Below are 18,382 nucleotides of genomic sequence, written 5' to 3' on the forward strand. Positions count from 1 at the left end.
ATATGTGTCGTAAATTTAATTCCATATTTTGTGTTTAATTCAGTAAATGTAGTTGTTTTTAAATTATTTTTATTGTGGCTGGCCTAAGGCTAGTCTATTTGAGTAAAATGCTAATGTGACAGGTAGATTTTTAGTATTGATGACGTGGCAGAGAGAAAGTGGCTGGCCTATGGCGGCCTATTCTTACTGTGGATGCTATTAGAACTCCAGTGTGAGAGTGTCCACCCTAATGCAATTTAATCCCGCGCGTGGTGTCCCCTTCCAAAGAAAAGAATAAAATTGAATCTACTAATTTTGTAAAAATAGCCGGCTGAATTCTGCATTATGTGCGTGGCCGGAGCATAAATCCAACTCACATACATAGATTATTATATATATATATATATGCACCAATCTGTAATCCTCCGATTTATCATCGTTGCAGTCTCTGATTGCCCAATTAATCAGCGTGCCCTAGATCCACGCACACAATACTGCATACGTATACATACATACATGCATACATACATACATCTCAACTCCTCCGATCTTCTTTTCCGAGCTCCTCCTTGCCGACTTCAAGTCAGGTATTGGTTTTCTGAGATTGTCTTCCAAATAGTAGTAGTTATGTAGCTCGTTTTGCAAATCATGATTTTAGTGGAATTGGAGTGGAGATGAAGAGGTTCATTTATTGCAGTTGCGGGGGGATTCGTTGGTTGAGTTTGCCCGTGCTTATAAATGCTTCCTTTTTCTATGATTGTTTGCTTTGCGCGCGCGTGTCGGTGGGGAGTGGGATTGGATTGCTAAATTTTTTATGTTTTGGGATTCTGGATTTTGACTCTAAATTAGGTTTGTGTTGACTTTTTCGTTGCAAACTTCTTCCTATTCTGGCAATTTGAAATTTGAATGTGGCTAGATATTATCCCATTCTTTACATTTCTTTTGGGGCCAGAGCGCAGTTTTTTTGACGGCGGGATCTAATGTATGTCTACTGATGTGAACTACTGTTCCATTTCTTTTTATTGCTGATTTATTCTTCTTACATACGCTGCAAATCAATTCGGGAGGATCATTTAGTTATGAATTTCACTCTCGGGTGATTCTAACTTTTTGATAAGATTTTTTTTGTTTTCTCGTTTCTTGATCTTGAGTTGGGGGTATGTATTGCAGCTTATTGTAGTGATAATGATGTGTTTCATATGTACAGCAAGCATTTACTGAAGCTATCTACAACTAAGATGATCTGAATATTTGGTGCATATTATTTTTCGTAAATGTCAGCTAGCATTCCACATAGAATCTCACTGGAAAATTGAGATACACTTTAAACATACCTTCAGCTGCAAATGTGTTGTTAATATGTCTTCTCTGCAGCTTCAATTCGATATAGAATCCATTGCTGTGCTGCCTGCTTTAGGCAGATAGGCCAAGGTTACTCCTGCTCATTTTGCACTTTGAGGGGAGAGGTGAAGGAATACACAAGCTATCTATAGGAGTGGACCTGTGATGCATAATTTCTAGATGAAGTCAGCTCAGGCATGGCGGCTAGGAATGAAAGACATGCAAATAATGCCTGCGCCTCGCCAGCGTGGTCCATTAAGAAAGCCAACATGGATTATTGTGTTGGTGTCATTAGTTAGCTTGTTCCTGGTCTGTGCATATGTCTATCCACCTCAAAATTCAGCAGCATGCTATGTTTTCTCATCTCGTGGTTGTAAGGGAATGCCTAGTTGGCTTCCACCTTCTCCTATTAGAGAACTAACTGATGAAGAAATAGCCGCCCGTGTCGTAATTAGAGATATTTTGAATATGCCTCCTGCTATACAAACAACTCCAAAAATTGCTTTCCTATATCTCACACCAGGTGCATTGCCATTCGAGAAGCTGTGGGATAAATTCTTCCAGGTACTTAATTACTTTATATAAATGTGGCAGTTTTTGAATTATGTAATGATAATTGCACTATTGTGTAATGGAACTTTTGTTGGGGTCTGAATGCCACTTGTAGAAATGCTGTATGGCTACAGCAATCTAAATATTGTGATTTGTAGATGAATTCATCTTGCTGTTATCTCTGGAAACCTTAGGGTTGGATATCAATTACCATGGCAGTATAATCTTTGACTACTTAGGGTAGTTCGCTTTCATTTGGTGTTAAACTCATAGTTGATTTGTAACATTAAAAACTTTTTATTGAAAAAATGCATAAAAATTGCACCTCATGGTCTTCATGGCGTAATGGCATTGAATATCTTTTTATACTATTAAGAGATACATTAAGGTAAATGCCTGCATGGCTGACTAGCATGAATACTCTAATTGAACCAGTTCGCATGTCCCTGTTATGCTTTGTTGAAACACTTCATATTTTTATGAATAGCTTCTTAGCTAAGTTGGCATTTAGTTGCTATGTCGTTGCAACTGAAGGTCCAACTCTGAAGTTACTGTTTTCAATTTGGCATTTCATTGTAATCCCAATGATTTGTGTCATGTGTAGGGATTCCCTAATGTTAGTATGTGTGTTAGGTTGATGCACAAGAATGGCTTTGTTAGATGTAGCAAGGAAGCTTAATCATATTTGAACTGGTTGAAAGAGCTACAAGGTCTTAGTATAATAGAATTGGCATGGGTAGTGACTGCCTTAGAGGTTAGACCTGAAAAGAAATAAAACGTGTTCAATTTGGGCAAAAAATGACTTTGTTGATGTAGCAGAGAAGCTTCATCTCATGTTAAATGGTTTAAAGAGCTCACAAGGTCTTAGCCTAGAGAACTGTATCAATAGCAGTTACTGATTTTTGGTAAAGAGCAGGAAAGAACATTCTTCAGTTTGTTTTTCAAGTTGTAATGCCTTAGTTTGTATGAAACAACATTAACAATAATTTTGCAAACTATACTGTTTTACTTTTACTTTGTGTTTCTCAGTGACAACCATTTTCAATCAACTGGCTTTATATATGTTGATAAAGTTTTGGCCCACCTTGCAGGGTCATGAAGGTAGATTCTCTGTCTACGTCCATGCATCCAAGGATAAACCTGTACATTTTAGCCGTTACTTTATCAATCGGGAAATTCGTAGCAGCTCGGTGTGTTTCTTACTTCTCATTGGTTCTTGTTCATATTAGTTTGGACAATAATAAATACTTATGAATTATCTATTTTAAAATGGTTGTAATGGATAAATAACTATGCCAACACGACTGGGTGGACGTGTACGGTTTAGGCTGTAGCGTTTTTATGTCAATCTTATTTCCATGGCTTCCTATGTGAAATATTTTAGTTTTATGTTGTTAAAATAGTTTATAATTCCCTAAGTAATCACTAGTATGTTTAGTGAATATGGTTCCAACTATGTGTTGTGCTTCATCTACTACTATGGTGAATCAAAAATCATTATCAGTCTCTCAGTAATTTTGTAAACCCATTGATACATGTTCTACCTAATTACTATTATTTTTGCCATCTTATATCTTCAGATCAAAATAAAGTCTAATACTCTTCCAGATATTAAGATATCATTATAGACTGTCTTATTGTGCTTAGGTTTTACAGGTAGGATGGGGAAAAATTTCAATGGTTGATGCAGAAAGAAGGCTTTTAGGACATGCACTGAAAGATCCTGGGAACCAACATTTTGTACTGCTTTCTGACAGGTTGCCAAAGAATTGATTTGTGTAATTTTTAGCCGTTTGACTTTTTTCAGGAAACTTGCATAATTTACTTACTGATTAAGCGGTTTTCCTCAACTACAGCTGCATACCACTTCGTGATTTTGATTTTGCGTACAACTATCTCATGTACACAAATGTGAGCTTTGTGGATAGGTAAGTTAACTACTTTTGGGTTCTTCCACTATCTTCATTTTGTGCAAGTCTCTTTTACTGGCCAACATCTCTTGTGGGTCTGGTCTATTTGAGCATATGTATGTAAAATACATTATCTCAAGGTAATTGTGAGAATGTAGCAATTTTAAATATTGATATGCATCAAGAGAATATAATCATCCCATAAAAAATTGTATAGAGAGAAATGAAGCTAGGGGATTGGTGATTATTACTAACACTTAATTGAGGTAGTTAGAAAGCTCCCCACATGCCTTCTCAGTATTGGAACTGTCGCTACATATGATACGGACTTGATAAATTTTCTAAAATTACTGTGTCTCAGTAACATTTTAATTGCAGAAGCATTCTCATAGGTTTTGCGTGGCAGGCAGACTGTACGATTTCTCGAATTACATTTGAATATGTCAAGAATTTGGAAGGTGGACTTATTAAGTGTAGGCTGTCACTCCTATTGAACTTATGCCAAATCTAGGATTTGTACCCATGACAGTAGTGATTTTTACAAGATATATTTTATAAATTTCCAGTAAAACACTGAACCAGTATTTTCATTACTTAACAAGATAATTACCATTTGGTAAAAGAATACCGTGATCAATGTGTTTCTTCAATAACAGTAAGAATGTGAAGGTTGCTGTTTACATCAACCTTGGGGATATTTTTAATACCTATCCTTGATTAAACTCTAAACTTTGGCTAAAGTTAATAATAATGTTGCAATCAGTGGTACCCTTTAATGTGCAGCTTTGAGGATCCTGGCCCACATGGAAGTGGTAGATACAGTGAAAATATGTTACCTGAAGTTGAGAAGAGAGACTTCCGTAAGGGCGCTCAGGTAATTTTTTACTTTGAATATATAGTAGTACTGTCCTAATAGATACAAAATCCGGTTTCCCTTGTGTCGCTCAGCTAAATGGGACCTATAGAGTTAACCTTGTGAGTCATCTCTAATGTATACGGTCAAGTTATTGAAACAGTAACTGTTTTGAACAATGCAGTGGTTCACAATGAAGCGGCAACATGCTGTTATAGTCATGACCGATAATCTGTACTATTCGAAGTTCAGAGACTATTGCAGGGTAACGGATTTAATACTTTGTTTGCATTGACGTTTTGATCGTATATAGTATGATGTTTGAAGAACTCTTGATATCTTGTAGAGGTCTTTCATTTAACTTTTACTAAACGTAGATAGATGGCTGCAAAATGGCCTTTGGTTTGGTTCAGGATTTTATCATTTTTGCTTCAGTTATGACCTTTTCTGATTACTACTTTATTTTTTTGATGCTTACCATTCTCATTATTTAATAGTAGCGCTCTCAACTGTTTAGAATATAAGTTCATTTTACTAAGTAACTTTTGGCATTCGCTTCTTTGATTGAGCAGCCAGGCATGGAAAAGGGACGCAACTGCTACTCTGATGAGCACTATTTACCCACCTTTTTCTATGTGAGAACTGAGAACCATTGTGCTTTCTGTCTGTAGTTATTAGTACTTCAATTTCTCCATCCTTTGCTTTTACTTCAACTTTTTGTGCTTGAGCATGTCCCCACTTTATTTCAGATGTTTGATCCAGTTGGGGTAGCCAACTGGTCAGTAACACACGTTGACTGGTCCGAAGGAAAGTGGCATCCGAAGTCATACAGGGCACTGGATGTGACATATGAGCTGATGAGAAATATCACAGTATGTCATGTTATTTTGAGATTTTACTCCCATTCTATTCAAGTATTAATCTTGACATCCACAACCCACTTTCACTAATGACTCTAGCATTCTTTAAGGTATTTTCTGCAGTCTAGTTATGATAATAATGCATTTTGTGAAAATATAGTTACAACTCTTCTGTTGCAACCTCAATTAATTAGGTTGGGTGCCTCAGCCTCTCACTGTGTACACTCTTCTGTAGATAGCACTGCTGGCTACTTTATTATGTACTGAAATTGGTTAATTAGTATGCACTAATGCTCTTCATTTCTAACTTCTGTTGCAGTCCATTTCAGACAGTGTGCACGTTACAAGTGAAGAAAGGGTTAGTTTTTGTATTGTACTGTGATTGCTAGTGCTGTCTATGTTCAGTTTTTTGATGATTATAAGTCTTTACTCTGCAGAAGCAAGTCCAGATTACACCATGTCTGTGGAATGGGAATCCACGTCCGTGCTATTTGTTTGCACGGAAATTTTTGCCTGAAACCCTTGACAACTTAATCCAACTCTTCCCCAATTATACGTCAATTTGAGTGAGAGATGACTTTAATACTGATTCTTTGTGGATTAGAGCGCATCACACCCTTTGTCTCCGCCTCAGTTTTAACTTTCTGCTCCGGGGTAAAGAAGCACTGGCTTCTTTCGGATAGCATGCAAGGGTAAAGGTGGCAGAAAGTGGTGGGAAGTCATCGGAAAGTAGCTGAAGGTGAAGACATGGGAAGTGTTGGGGACACAACTCTTTGATGTTGTTTAATTCTTCCCGCAATTTGGGATTTATGTTTACATTGAAAACATTGGGGACTCTCTAATGCTGACCTTTTGTAGAAGTTGGATTATCAAGTTGAAAATATGGCATTCGCAGTGGCAGATACAGATACTCTCTCTCATTCATTTATACATAATTGTTTAAAATTGTCAGGTTTCTTCCTCTCCTACTTAGTATGAATACCTTATTACAAATTTTGTGAGTTCAGTTCAGTCAGTGGCTTATGCCGCTTGGGTAAAGGTCAAAATACTCGCTTGAGAGCAATTACAACTTTTTTATTTACTACAACTAATTTTTGGCAATTAGCCTGTCACCTAATAGAATGTTAACATATGTAAACATTTTTGTATGCATGAACCGTCATTGGGTTCTACCTTTTAAATCTAGAGTTTAAGATTTTTAAATAATTTGTTAATTTGATGATCAAGACTTTTGCACTAAAGCAAAAAAAAACCATAATTTTATAAAAATTAAAATATAGAACTCTTTGATGCTTCACGGGCCGTTTTGCTTAAGTTTCCCTGAAGCATAGTTTGCTTATAAGTCTCTATTACTTCTTCCCATCGTTTCGGGCAAGTATCGCTTTTGTAGAAGAAGCTGAGTACATTTTTGGAGCAGGAAAATGAATCATTTATCTATGTTAAATGATTCTTCCTTTATCTTAGCCGACTCAATTTTTTAATTTACATCGTTTATGTTTCTGATTTTGTTTCTACATTAAATACTGATACTATATTTTAATCACATAAACTGGGAGAAAATCTATAATTATTCTTATTTCGTAGTTCGAAGATTACAAGACGATTCATATATGCGCAGTTTGCGCGGTGCAAATTCTAGCTTTCATATGCGCACCCATAATAATAATAATAATAATAATAATAATAATAATATTATAATATGAAAATCATGTTATAGAGTAAAAGTGCCAAGAAGATAGAAATATAATGTTGTAATAAAAAATTATTATTGTTACTATTAATAGTATTATATTCTATCTTTGGCCATTTTTAGTTCGTGGACGTAAAAAAAGTTATATTAGGTATTATTTACGTAGTTCACTCTTAGGGTATGTTTGATAACCCAGTAAATCTTAGTTAATGACCTATTTTCTTGGCTTTTCTATTGTTTGATGCACTTTTCCATTTTTTGAAGAAGCCCGCAAAAACACTTCAGCCCGCATAGGCCCAAGAGTGTAAACTGATTTATCAGTGGAAACTTATAGCTGCTTCAGCAGAGGTTTATTTTCCATTGCATCAAGAAATAAAATTGCATCCAAAATTAGCCTCAATCTTCCATCTTTTCTTCTCTCTTTCTCTCCGTCAGATTTACAGCTCTTCTCTTCCATCTTCTCTTCTATCTTCTCTTCTCTTTCTCTATTATTGAATTTCCGTCAGATTTATAGTACCAAACCTTCACCTCTGCCGTTTTTCACTTTGATTTTGGGTCAGATTTGTAGCACCACTCCATCTTCTCTTCTCTTTATTGTGAGTTTGTTAGATTGATGTTGAATAGCAGTTAGCTCTCAATTCAGTGTTATGATTCTTGAGAATATATATTCATCTCTGTATCTCATTTCAAGAGTAATGCGATTTCCTTTTCTCTGAAATTCCTAGTGTTCATTTTTCTCTCTCAATTCAATTTGGGCATTCTTCAAGTACTCAGCCCTAGCTTCAATTCTTCTGATTTTCTTGTTCTTGACAGCCAACATCAAGCACACATGAAATCGACTGGTTTATGTTTACAATGATCATAATTTGATACAAAAGGATCATTCTCGAAATGGCGATAAATTATACAGCATATTTCTAGTACTAGGGCACATTGTGGTATATTTGATAAAAATGGAAAAGATTAAGGGCAAATATGTCTACACAAGGGATATTTCATTCTTCTAGTGGTGTATCAAACATGTGCTGATTTTTAAAAAGTTTTTAATCGAGAGAAGCTTTACTACATAATTTGGTTTATTTTCTGAATTTGTTTATTCTCTTGGATTTTCCAACTTGGCCTATCAAACATACCCTTGGTAAAAATATGTGCTAGTTATTTACTATCAACTAAAATCCGTTTAATAGGACGGACTGTTGAAGAGAAATTAAAGATACAAAACTTTCAAATAGTAATATTTGACTGTGTTGGAATACATAGTATAAAAGAAAGTAAAGCAATCCATAACAACATTAATAGTTTGTACTTTCATACAGTATATTTACGCTCAACTTGATTCCTATTAAGTATAGGATTAACGTTTTTACTGTTTTTGACTACATATAAAATAATAAAGTGAAATCTGTAGCATGCCATTTGCCCTAAATATATAACATACTATAATATTAAATAGAATAGTTTGTGATTATTTACGGAAAAAATAGAATAGTTTAATCATTTTGGGACATCCCCAAAATTAGACCAAGTAACCAATTACCATTATTAATAAAGTAGATTTTATAATCCACTGACAATATTGTTGCATATAGTTGCAGTACATATTTAGCTAACGATATATAGATTTGATATCCAAGAAAATTTAAAATAGAGGTTTGAAAGATTCTTTGTTTTTGTTTTCCAAGTCAAGGTCTTCCAAATTGGCACTTTGTGCTCGCCGTAATCAACAAGTTAGGACACCATACAATCAGCAGCCAACAATTGGTTTTTAATTTATTTTGTATAGTAGTAATTAGTAATTATGTATTGTACCACTACTGATTAATTATGTATAGTAGTAATTAGCAATTATTTTGTGTGCATTCCGAATTAACTCTAAATTAAACTTCATTGCCGTTCGTCCTAATTATTAATTAACTAATTAAACTTTATTCAATCTCAATGACTTAATTATAAACCTATTAATCATATATATAACCCTCCTAAACAATTATAAATAGAAATTTGATTACGACAAATGTCTGGTGCATCTGGTGAAAGGAAAAACATAAAAAGTAAAAAATCAGATAAATATATTTTTCAAAACATGTGTAAGTAATTATTACTCCCTCCGTCCCAGATAATTCGACTCAGTATTCTATTTCGTGCCGTCCCACATAATTTGTTTCATTTCACTTTTACCATTTTTGGTAGTAGACCTCATATTCCTACTCACATTTTATTATAAAACTAATATTTTAAAAGTATGACTCACACTCCACCAACTTTTTCAACTAACTTTCCATTAGATTTCTTAAAATTCGTGTCAGGTCAAAGTGTCCCAAATTATCTGGGACGGAGGGAGTATAATCCAAGGAACATAGATTCTTTTCAAGAAGAAACCTTTTATTAACCTACTACTAGAATTTAATCGGACATTGGACTCTGTCAAACCATGTCCATGTTGATTAAAGTGAAGTGTGTGCCTTGCCTTCATTTTTGGGCCGTAAATCACATCTAGAAATGGATATGTGTTGTGTCTTGACCCCATACGACTCATTCAACTACACTGCTGACACGCTCTTCACTCACTATCTTAGTGATTGGTACACCACACTCAAAATTATTAAAAGTTATGCCTAATCTATTCACAATCTTATGTGTTTGGTACAACATAGACTGAATTAGTCCAATGAAGATAGAAATGAAGTGACCTTCTCATCAGCAAAGATTAAGAATGAAATATTAGGGGAAATATGCGTAATCTAATCTGTGGAATTAAAATAGAAATGAAATGAGTATTCTCATCGGTGAAGAATGAAATGTTAGTGGAAGTATATTCCCTAATGAAGAGTACTATTGAACTGTTCAAGGATTGAAAATATATATCAATAACTGAATATGATAACAAAAAATGCGAGTTTAAATTTTCTCATATTTTAGTAGTTTTTTTATTAGGATGGCAATGGTCACACCTATAGAATAGGCGAGCTAGCCCAATAGTACACAAAACCAAAACAAATAAAGCGTCTCCTTTGAGTAGGAATCAAACAATCAAAACAAGATACACACCAGAAAAGTAATTGAGGGGATCCCACGACTTGAGTCATTAGAAAGGTGGCCAAAACAAACCACAAAAGAGACCAGAAAAAGTAGACCAACATACTCCCTCCGTCCGTCCGCGAATAGGAGTTTCGTTTTTTCATTTTAGTCCGTCCGCGAATAAGAGTCTCGGTTCACTTTTACCATAAATGGTAATAGGGTCCCACCTTCCACTAACTCATTTCTCACATTTCATTTAAAACTAATATATACAGGTGGGACCCCTATTCCACTAACTTTTTTTCCACTCACTTTTCTTAATATTTCTTAAAACTCGTGTTCCCCATGAATATGACTCCTAATGATGGACGGAGGGAGTATATGTTAAGAAATCAACACTAGTAATCACTAACGCAAACCAAATTGATACAAGAACTGTCCACCATTTTCGCACGAGTAATCATGAACGCAAACGAAATAGATACAGTATTGTCCACCATTTTCGGTAAGATGTGTATCCAGTATTTATGTCTGGGACAATGCCAGACTAGAGATATCACTGTATAATTTTTGGAAAAAAAATTTATGATTAGACAATAAAAATATATTTAGGCAAAAGAAGTGAAGCATCTTGGTGAAATAATTTTCTTTACTCAATAAACAAATCTTGTGGTTCTATAATTTGTGCTCGACGACGAGTGCTTGTATATGTAAACTCTCTTTATCCATGTTTTAGCTATTGCATTTAAAGATTTTTACTATTATCAAGTAAGTCTAATTTTTCTTTGTAGTAGATTGTTCGTGGTCATGTTCGTCATAGTAGGTCATGAAACAATTGGTACTGCTTAAAAGAAATTGTTCTTTCATAACCTAGATAGGCTTTTACTATCTATCGCAAAAGGTTGCAGTGTCAGTCTACAAATTTTCTTACCTGAGGAAATAATAAATGACGCTAGTGTGGTATATCATTTAATGTATTTCGCAGTGAAATAAGTCTTTTTTGGCTATTTCCCAATGATTGTTATTTCTTAATCATTGTTGATATACTATTGAGCAGATTATTCAATACTTCGATGCATAAAAAGCTATGGAATTCGTAACCCAAGAATCCGTATATCTTGGGATTGTAATTACATTAAATTGTGTGTTAGATAATTCTGGTTTGATAATATCTTTAAGAGGTGTCCAGAAAGAAGTTTTGTTATTCAAAAAACCGGCCTGATAGAATTTATATCACAAATAACAAATAAAATTTCTGAACTAGACCTCCCTTAGAAAAAAAAATGTTAATTAATTAAAAGTCAAATAACAGATTTAGATAATTAATGAATATCTACATCTTGATTTAAACACGAGAAATAGTTAAATTAAAGTGGAAACACTGGATTAATCGTGATTTGGGATCGGACGGACATTTAATATTATTCTACTATAGTTGTTGATCATATTTACTTTGAGTTTGAATTAAATTGAGAAACAATTTAATTAGTGAAAGCTTAACTAGTGGCTCATGTCCAACCTCTCTAATACTTCCTCTGTCCCAGATAATTTGACTCAGTATTTCATTTTGGATTGTCCCACATAATTTGTCCCATTTCACTTTTACCATTTTTGGTAGTGGACCTCATATTCCATTAACTCATTCCTACTCACATTTTATTATAAAACTAATACTTTAAAAGTAGGACCCACATCCCACCAACTTTTTCAACTCACTTTCCATTAGATTTCTTAAAACTCGTGCCGGGTCAAAGTGTCCCAAATTATCTGGGACGGAGGGAGTAGTTAGTAGTTTTTCCCCCTTTGTGAACCCTCCAAACAATAGGTTTTATTTTGACCGTGCGAGGTACGTACTTATTTTTGTTCTTAATATTTGTTTTTAATTAATTCTTAATTTCAATTAACAAAAAACAAAGAGCATTCAAGTCTTTTTAACAAAAAAAGTAAAAACATTAGCTCTTTTATATTTTTTTTATTATTCTAGACTTGACTGGAATTAGGGATTGCCAAATTATATCATATCCCATCGTAGAAAACGTATACTCCATCCGTCCTAGATAATTCGATCCAGTATTTCATTTCGGGCCGTCCTAGATAATTCGATCCAGTATTCCTTTTTGGGCCGTCGCACATAATTTCTCTCATTTCACTTTTACCATTTTTGGTAGTGGACCTCATATTCTACTAACTCATTCCTACTCACATTTTATTATAAAACTAATACTTTAAAAATAGGACCCGTGTTCCACCAACTTTTTCAACTCACTTTTTATTAGATTTCTTAAAACCCGTGCCGAGTCAAAGTGTCCCAAATTATTTGGGACGAAGGGAGTATAATGTAACAAAGAATGGACTAGACTATCAAGCATAGAAAATTGTCTATATATACATTAGCATCACATGCATTTTCATCGAGAAAAATGGGGTGCTCATTGTCTTGCATAGTGCCAATTCCAAAGCCATCCCCACCAAAAATCAAGTCCATAAGGATAGTCCGCCTCAACGGCTCTGTGGAAGAGATCAACTACCCAATCACCGTCGCCGAACTCACCGGAAACCAACCCAAGGACTTCCTCTTCACTCAGGCCGAGCTTCTTGCGGCGGCGGCCACTCCCTTGAAGATGGAGGCGCCCTTGGAGGCTGGCCTCGTCTACTTCCTCCTGCCGGCTACGCTGTTCCAGTCGAACGTGTCGCCGGTGGAGCTCGCCCCCATTGTCAGGAAGCTCGCCTCCATTGCCCTAAACACCAAATCACAACCCAAATGCAGCGATCTGATTCAGCCGCTGAACAAGAAATCGAGGTCGTGGAAGCCGATTTTGTCGACGATTCGAGAGAGGTCGTTTAATCGGAGAAGTGAGTCGGATTTGCGTGGTGAAGAGGATTAGTAAATCCAATTTTTTTTTCTCTTTTTCTTTTTGGTTTCTTGTGTTATTTCTTCCGCCGACTGTCAGAGGACTAATCTCTCATCCCAATAGTCAGCACACTAAGCAATAGAGAACTATCAAATGGTTTGCTACATTCACGTGACCGAACGGAGATCGAATTCTAGTGGACAATCCACTTTTTATTTGTGCGTTTATGTTGTTGGATAAAAATCTTGTCATTCCAAATATATCAAAATATCAATTTTGATAATGTATTCATAAAAACAGAGGTGACACACTAAATACGTAATGACTAATGGGAAATTGTAATCAAGTAAATACAAATATAGAAATCAGTTTTTTAATTCAATACAAACATAGAAATCAGTTTTTTACTTAAAAATTGGCTATTATTTCTAATTTCCTTTTACAATATGAAAATTGGTGGAATGGTCCATCTTAACTCATTAGAATATCCGTAAAGATTGTAAAAATAAGTCATTTTTTATCCTAAAGTGTCATTTTTGCCGTGGTAGACTCCAATTTTTAAGTTGATTACGAAGATTCATACAGTCGATGTTTGAAAAAGTGGAAATGTTACATTAAGATCGATTGTGTTTCATTAATTCTAAATTCGTTTTTATTCTTTACTAATCTCACTCTAATGAATGAAAAACATGTACATCAAATATCACCCGATTGTATAGTGCACAAGCATGTTCTAAATAAATTTATTAAAGCATTTTTAACAAAAGTCAACTATTGCATCATTGAAAGATATTTTGTATTTACAGGTGAGATTATTTGTAAAAGTGTGTGTCACTCAACTATTGCTTAATTAAATCAAATATATTCTTCATAGTATGTATGATTATCCAAAAACATATTAATCTTTCACACGTGAAATAAAAATATCCATCATCACTTTAAGAGATCTATCATCACATTGAACTGAGACACACATCCTTTAAAATACATCTAAGGGAGAAGATTATTCAAAAAAAATTATAGAAAAGATAAGATCATTACTAAATCGATGTAGAACAAGAACGTGAATTTTAAATATTAATGATTAACAACAATTGGAGCAGGGGCAACACTGTTGTTTTCTGGTATGCAATCCCATCCACTTTCCTGGCTGTGGAACACCCTAAAATACTTGGGAAGCCACTCTTCCTCTTTGAGTTGTTTCTCTCTTGCTATCTCTCTGTGTTTCTCCTCAATCTCACTCTTGCATTCTCTCGCTTTATCCCACTTTTTCTCGAGTATGGCTCTGCTCACTTCACTCCATACTAAGCTCGACTCACTTCTACAAACCGCCTGCATTTACACACTCAAATACCTCAATATTTTTGTTTAGAACTTCAATTCCAAGTTCTACTACTCCCTCCGTCTCCCAGTGTATCTCCCACTGTGATCCGTCACAGATTTTAAGAAATATAATAGAAAGTGAGTTGAAAAAGTGAGTGGAATGTGAGTTCTACTTTTATATATTAGTTTTATAATAACATGTGAGTGAGAATGCGTTAGTAGAATATAGGATCCACTACTAAAAGAGGTAAAACTAGGATCCACTACTAAAAGAGGTAAAAATGAAGTGGGACAATTAATATGGGACAAACCAAAATAGAAAACTGGAATACATGACGAGGGACGGAGGAGTATATTTTACCTCTGGATCCACGACAACAGGAGTTTTCAACTCTGATAGTGCTTCTTTAGCATTGTAGATAGTTGTTTGCTGCCCCGTGGCAACATCCTTCCCCATTACGCTTCTAAACATCAAAAAAAAATTCTAGAATCGTAAATTACTGAACTTTGATCAAATTTTGATTCGCGCATCAACTTAAACATTAACTAAACTTTCAATCTCATCTGATTTCGCTAGCGAGTTGGATTATGCCCGAATTTAATGATGACATGACCCCTAAATATTCAAATAGTCCAAAGCATCATCGTGGTCAACCGAAGTTGCACACAATTAACTGAAAATGAGTTTGAATATTAGGTCTAGAATCAGATTAAATTTAAATGTTAAAGTACAAAATCATGCTTGAAGCAAATTGTACATACAGTAAATAAAATCAATTTACCTGTCCCAATGGCCATCGATCTCATATATGATGTGTGAAGTCGATGTTCTAACGATCTTTCCCTTAATCGACCTATGTAACGAGGGTCGTGGCCAAAACGAGTTTCCTCTGTAACAAAGTTGTGCTTCGAGGTCAGTTTCTTGGCATCGGATTGTTACATTTCCTATCCACTCAACGCTCGAAAAAGGCAAAAATCTTATGACGAGTTTGGGAGAGTTCATGGTGTATGTTTCGTGTTTGTCGAGCAGCTTTAGATGTCGTTTTCCGACCACTTCTGTCTCAATGCAACTGCCTGCGATGCATACAATTTTAATAATTCAATGTTTTTCTTTAATAGTGTGTTTGGATTTTCTTAGTGTGAGAGGTTTAGTTAGTTTACCACAAAATTTTGGTATGGGAGATTGACACCATATCATTTCGATGTTGTTCTTGTCATCACTGGCATGAAGTGCAGACACCGGTGGATGATGTGAAACCTTGGTATAACGTTAACATATTAGGCTTTTAAGACTCATTTATAAAGCAAACTCTGCATTCATTTTTTTAGGAAGCGTGGGGAGTGAAATAAAAATTATTCCGTCTGTCCACAATCAAATGTTTGCCATTTCGTTTGTCAGTCAATAAATATCTTATTTCACCTTTATTAATTTTAATAAGTGGATCTTACATTTTCACTAACACATATAACTCGTATTCCACTATTTTTTTTAAACATATATTTTACAAAGTTGAATAATTTTTTAAAACCCAAACTTGTAAAATAATGAGACTTTATTGTTGGACAAATGAAGAATTTTTAAGTAGTATAAATATCAAAAGTAATGGTAATTGCGCTTAAATACACATCACTTAATTCTTGCTTTGAACGTTTGTTGTCTTTAAAAAATTCTCTTTTGTCTCATAAAGTAGACGTCGTTGGAATCACGAGTTTTAATTCATAATTAGTAAAAAATAAGAGAAATAAAAATAATAATTGGAATATTGTTTGTAAAAAATAAGGTTTAATTGAGGACCAAAATAACAAAAATAGTCTTTAATTGGATGAAGTGAGTAATACTCCTACTTTGTTCTGAATTCTCAAATATATGAGCTTCAAATTACGTATATTTTAAAAATAAATATCTAATTTTCACGAATTAAAAGTAGTGAAAGTTTTACTGGCTGAAGTACTAACAGTCGAGTAGTAAATTACTGCTGCAAACCACGCAGCGTTAATTATGAGACAAATATATGAAAACGAAAGAATTAAATGTAGTTGGTTGAATTTGCAGTTACCTGCTCCACGAGTAAATTGAGTGATCCGACGGAAACGTGGTGCGTCTCCCCGAGAACCGGGTTGTAAGGCGCGACGCCAAAGGGCAACGGCCGATACATGGAGACGCACCATGCCACGACGCACACCATTCTGCCGAGTGGCGTCTCTTCCTTGCTACACTTGCTCAACAAGTCGGAGCTCACGCAATATACCGACTCCCCATACACCTGCAGCTGTGATTTCGGAATATTGAACTGCGGCGGAAGCTGCAATATTCAATTCCCGAACACAACAACTCAGTTGATAAAACGTCTCAACTTAATGGTTCAAAGATTTAGAGTTATTGTGTATATACTCCCTCAGTTCACCATTTAAAAAATCATTTTGTCATTTTGGTTTAACTGTCCATGATATATAGAACCCTTTACTTTATTTCTCTTTTAGTATGCAGACCCCAACTTTTTTCTTTACAAAGTCAAACAATTTTTTAAAACAATTGCCGAGTCAAAAGGGCTCTTTAAATGGTGGACGGAGGGGAGTATATATCTTTATACTTATAAAGCAGAGAAAAATGTTACGTGGAGGCACGTGAGATCAGAGCCGGGCTTAACGGCAGCAAGAAGGCTGAGAATCCGTTGGATGATGTTGGGAGTTCTGTAGTCGGAGTCGGAGTCGGATTCGTTGCCGTCAAGCGGTAACGGTGCAGTTAGAACTACTCCGCCTTTTCTTTTCAAACTCTCATTCTTTCCCTGTTTTTGGCCATGAAACTTGGATTATTTTCGAAAATACTCTATGTTTTAATATGGAGTAAATATAGTAAAATTGATTAATCGGAACTCAAATACATGTACATGGAAAAACAATTGATAATACAATAAAGCTGGAAGATATAAATTAATAAAGAACCCAATCTTTTTTTTTTCTTCTCATTATTTATGTGGGATGTAGATTCGGCATAGTGGAAAAACATATGGAAAAGCAAAAATATGATCCTATTTTTTTCCTGAAGTGCTTTTACGTGCAATTGATAAGCGTAGGAGAAATGGCCAAAAGTTAATACTAGAAGTATTGTTAGTGGATTGAGATCCACATAACCACATTATCGGCCGTGTTTAGTTGTTTAAATATTTCTTTATTTAGAACTAATATAATTTTGAGTGATTATTCAAAATGGTAAAATTAGTTTGGTCTATTATATTTTAATGGGCGGAGATAGTATTATTTTTAACATAATAAAGTGTTTTCAAGTTTTTACGGAAAAAATGTCATTTTTCACAGTAGTTTAGTTCTTATATATTTTCATTTTCCACGTATGTTAAACTAAAGTCACTGAAGAGGTTTTCGAATATACTAAACCGCGAGAATACTTCCAGGAAACGACTCTAATTTTAATCATGCCATTAGCATTACCAGCTTAGTCATCTATAAAACCACATACTAATAAGATTTTGAAACTAAAATTTTGACCCCTTTTTCTTTGCATGATTCGAAAATCAACCTTGGAGAATAGTATCAAACACAAATCACAGAAATAAGAATACATGCACACCTTGTATCACATATGAAAATCAAAGAGACGATAGAGGAGAAGAGAGAAATTTCGACGTACCATTTTAGAAGACTGCAATGATGTAAGTAAATACAACTTAGAGAGAGAGAGAGAGAGAGAGATTTGGTTTTGTTTAGGAAATAGTGATTGTGCAATTCGAATATACGATTGCCCCTTTTTAAGCCGTTGCATTGTGCTTTCGTTATATTTCAGCTACTCCCGGCTCACCTAATTAATATGTGTACCTTTGAACTTATATCCACGGGTAACTATATCATTTATGTAAAAATGTTTTATTCTAACTTTTTATTATTGTAAAATGTTTGAAGTTTTCATATACTCCCTCCGTCCCGCTTTAGCAGTTCCATTGACTTTTCTGCACTCGTTTTGTAAAAATGATAATAAATAGTTAAAGTGG

The 18,382-nt window shown here is 34.7% G+C and overlaps 2 protein-coding genes across 4 annotated transcripts; one reads left to right on the top strand and one right to left on the bottom strand.

Annotated features, from left to right (window-relative positions):
• The first annotated feature begins 258 nt into the window (after positions 1-258).
• LOC125210921 (glycosyltransferase BC10-like) lies at positions 259-6,442 on the top strand. Of its 3 annotated transcripts, none has more exons than XM_048110554.2 (11): positions 259-566; positions 1,354-1,884; positions 2,964-3,062; positions 3,520-3,629; positions 3,729-3,800; positions 4,566-4,656; positions 4,820-4,900; positions 5,208-5,270; positions 5,385-5,507; positions 5,815-5,853; positions 5,933-6,442. In XM_048110554.2, exons 2-11 carry the CDS (start codon positions 1,501-1,503, stop codon positions 6,059-6,061), a joined length of 1,191 nt encoding a protein of 396 aa, XP_047966511.1. In that variant the 5' UTR covers positions 259-566; positions 1,354-1,500; the 3' UTR covers positions 6,062-6,442. The 3 variants fall into 3 exon arrangements, with proteins under 3 accessions (XP_047966511.1, XP_047966514.1, XP_047966512.1); XM_048110557.2 differs by having other exon boundaries at positions 260-566; positions 3,529-3,629; XM_048110555.2 differs by lacking the exon at positions 259-566 and adding an exon at positions 605-828.
• A 7,496-nt stretch (positions 6,443-13,938) lies between these two features.
• LOC125216040 (oxysterol-binding protein-related protein 4C-like) lies at positions 13,939-18,150 on the bottom strand. The gene is made up of 7 exons (XM_048117642.2): positions 18,025-18,150; positions 16,994-17,164; positions 16,436-16,681; positions 15,540-15,636; positions 15,161-15,452; positions 14,740-14,842; positions 13,939-14,387 (listed from the first exon to the last, which is right to left on the bottom strand). Exons 1-7 carry the CDS (start codon positions 18,025-18,027, stop codon positions 14,133-14,135), a joined length of 1,167 nt encoding a protein of 388 aa, XP_047973599.2. The 5' UTR covers positions 18,028-18,150; the 3' UTR covers positions 13,939-14,132.
• Positions 18,151-18,382: the final 232 nt, after the last annotated feature.

This window comes from Salvia hispanica, chromosome 3, assembly GCF_029641045.1.
Source record: "Salvia hispanica isolate PSC_SH4W2 chromosome 3, Shi_PSC_v1, whole genome shotgun sequence".
Taxonomy (NCBI): domain Eukaryota; kingdom Viridiplantae; phylum Streptophyta; class Magnoliopsida; order Lamiales; family Lamiaceae; genus Salvia; species Salvia hispanica.

Coding starts and splice junctions, on each gene's coding strand:
- LOC125210921 (XM_048110554.2), top strand. CDS start 1,501: ATGAAGTCAGCTCAGGCATGGCGGCTAGGAATGAAAGACATGCAAATA. Junction 1,885..2,963: donor TGTGGGATAAATTCTTCCAG/GTACTTAATTAC, acceptor CCCACCTTGCAG/GGTCATGAAGGTAGATTCTC. Junction 5,271..5,384: donor ATTTACCCACCTTTTTCTAT/GTGAGAACTGAG, acceptor ACTTTATTTCAG/ATGTTTGATCCAGTTGGGGT.
- LOC125216040 (XM_048117642.2), bottom strand. Junction 15,453..15,539: donor TCCCATACCAAAATTTTGTG/GTAAACTAACTA, acceptor TATGCATCGCAG/GCAGTTGCATTGAGACAGAA. Junction 14,843..15,160: donor ATCGATGGCCATTGGGACAG/GTAAATTGATTT, acceptor TTTGATGTTTAG/AAGCGTAATGGGGAAGGATG.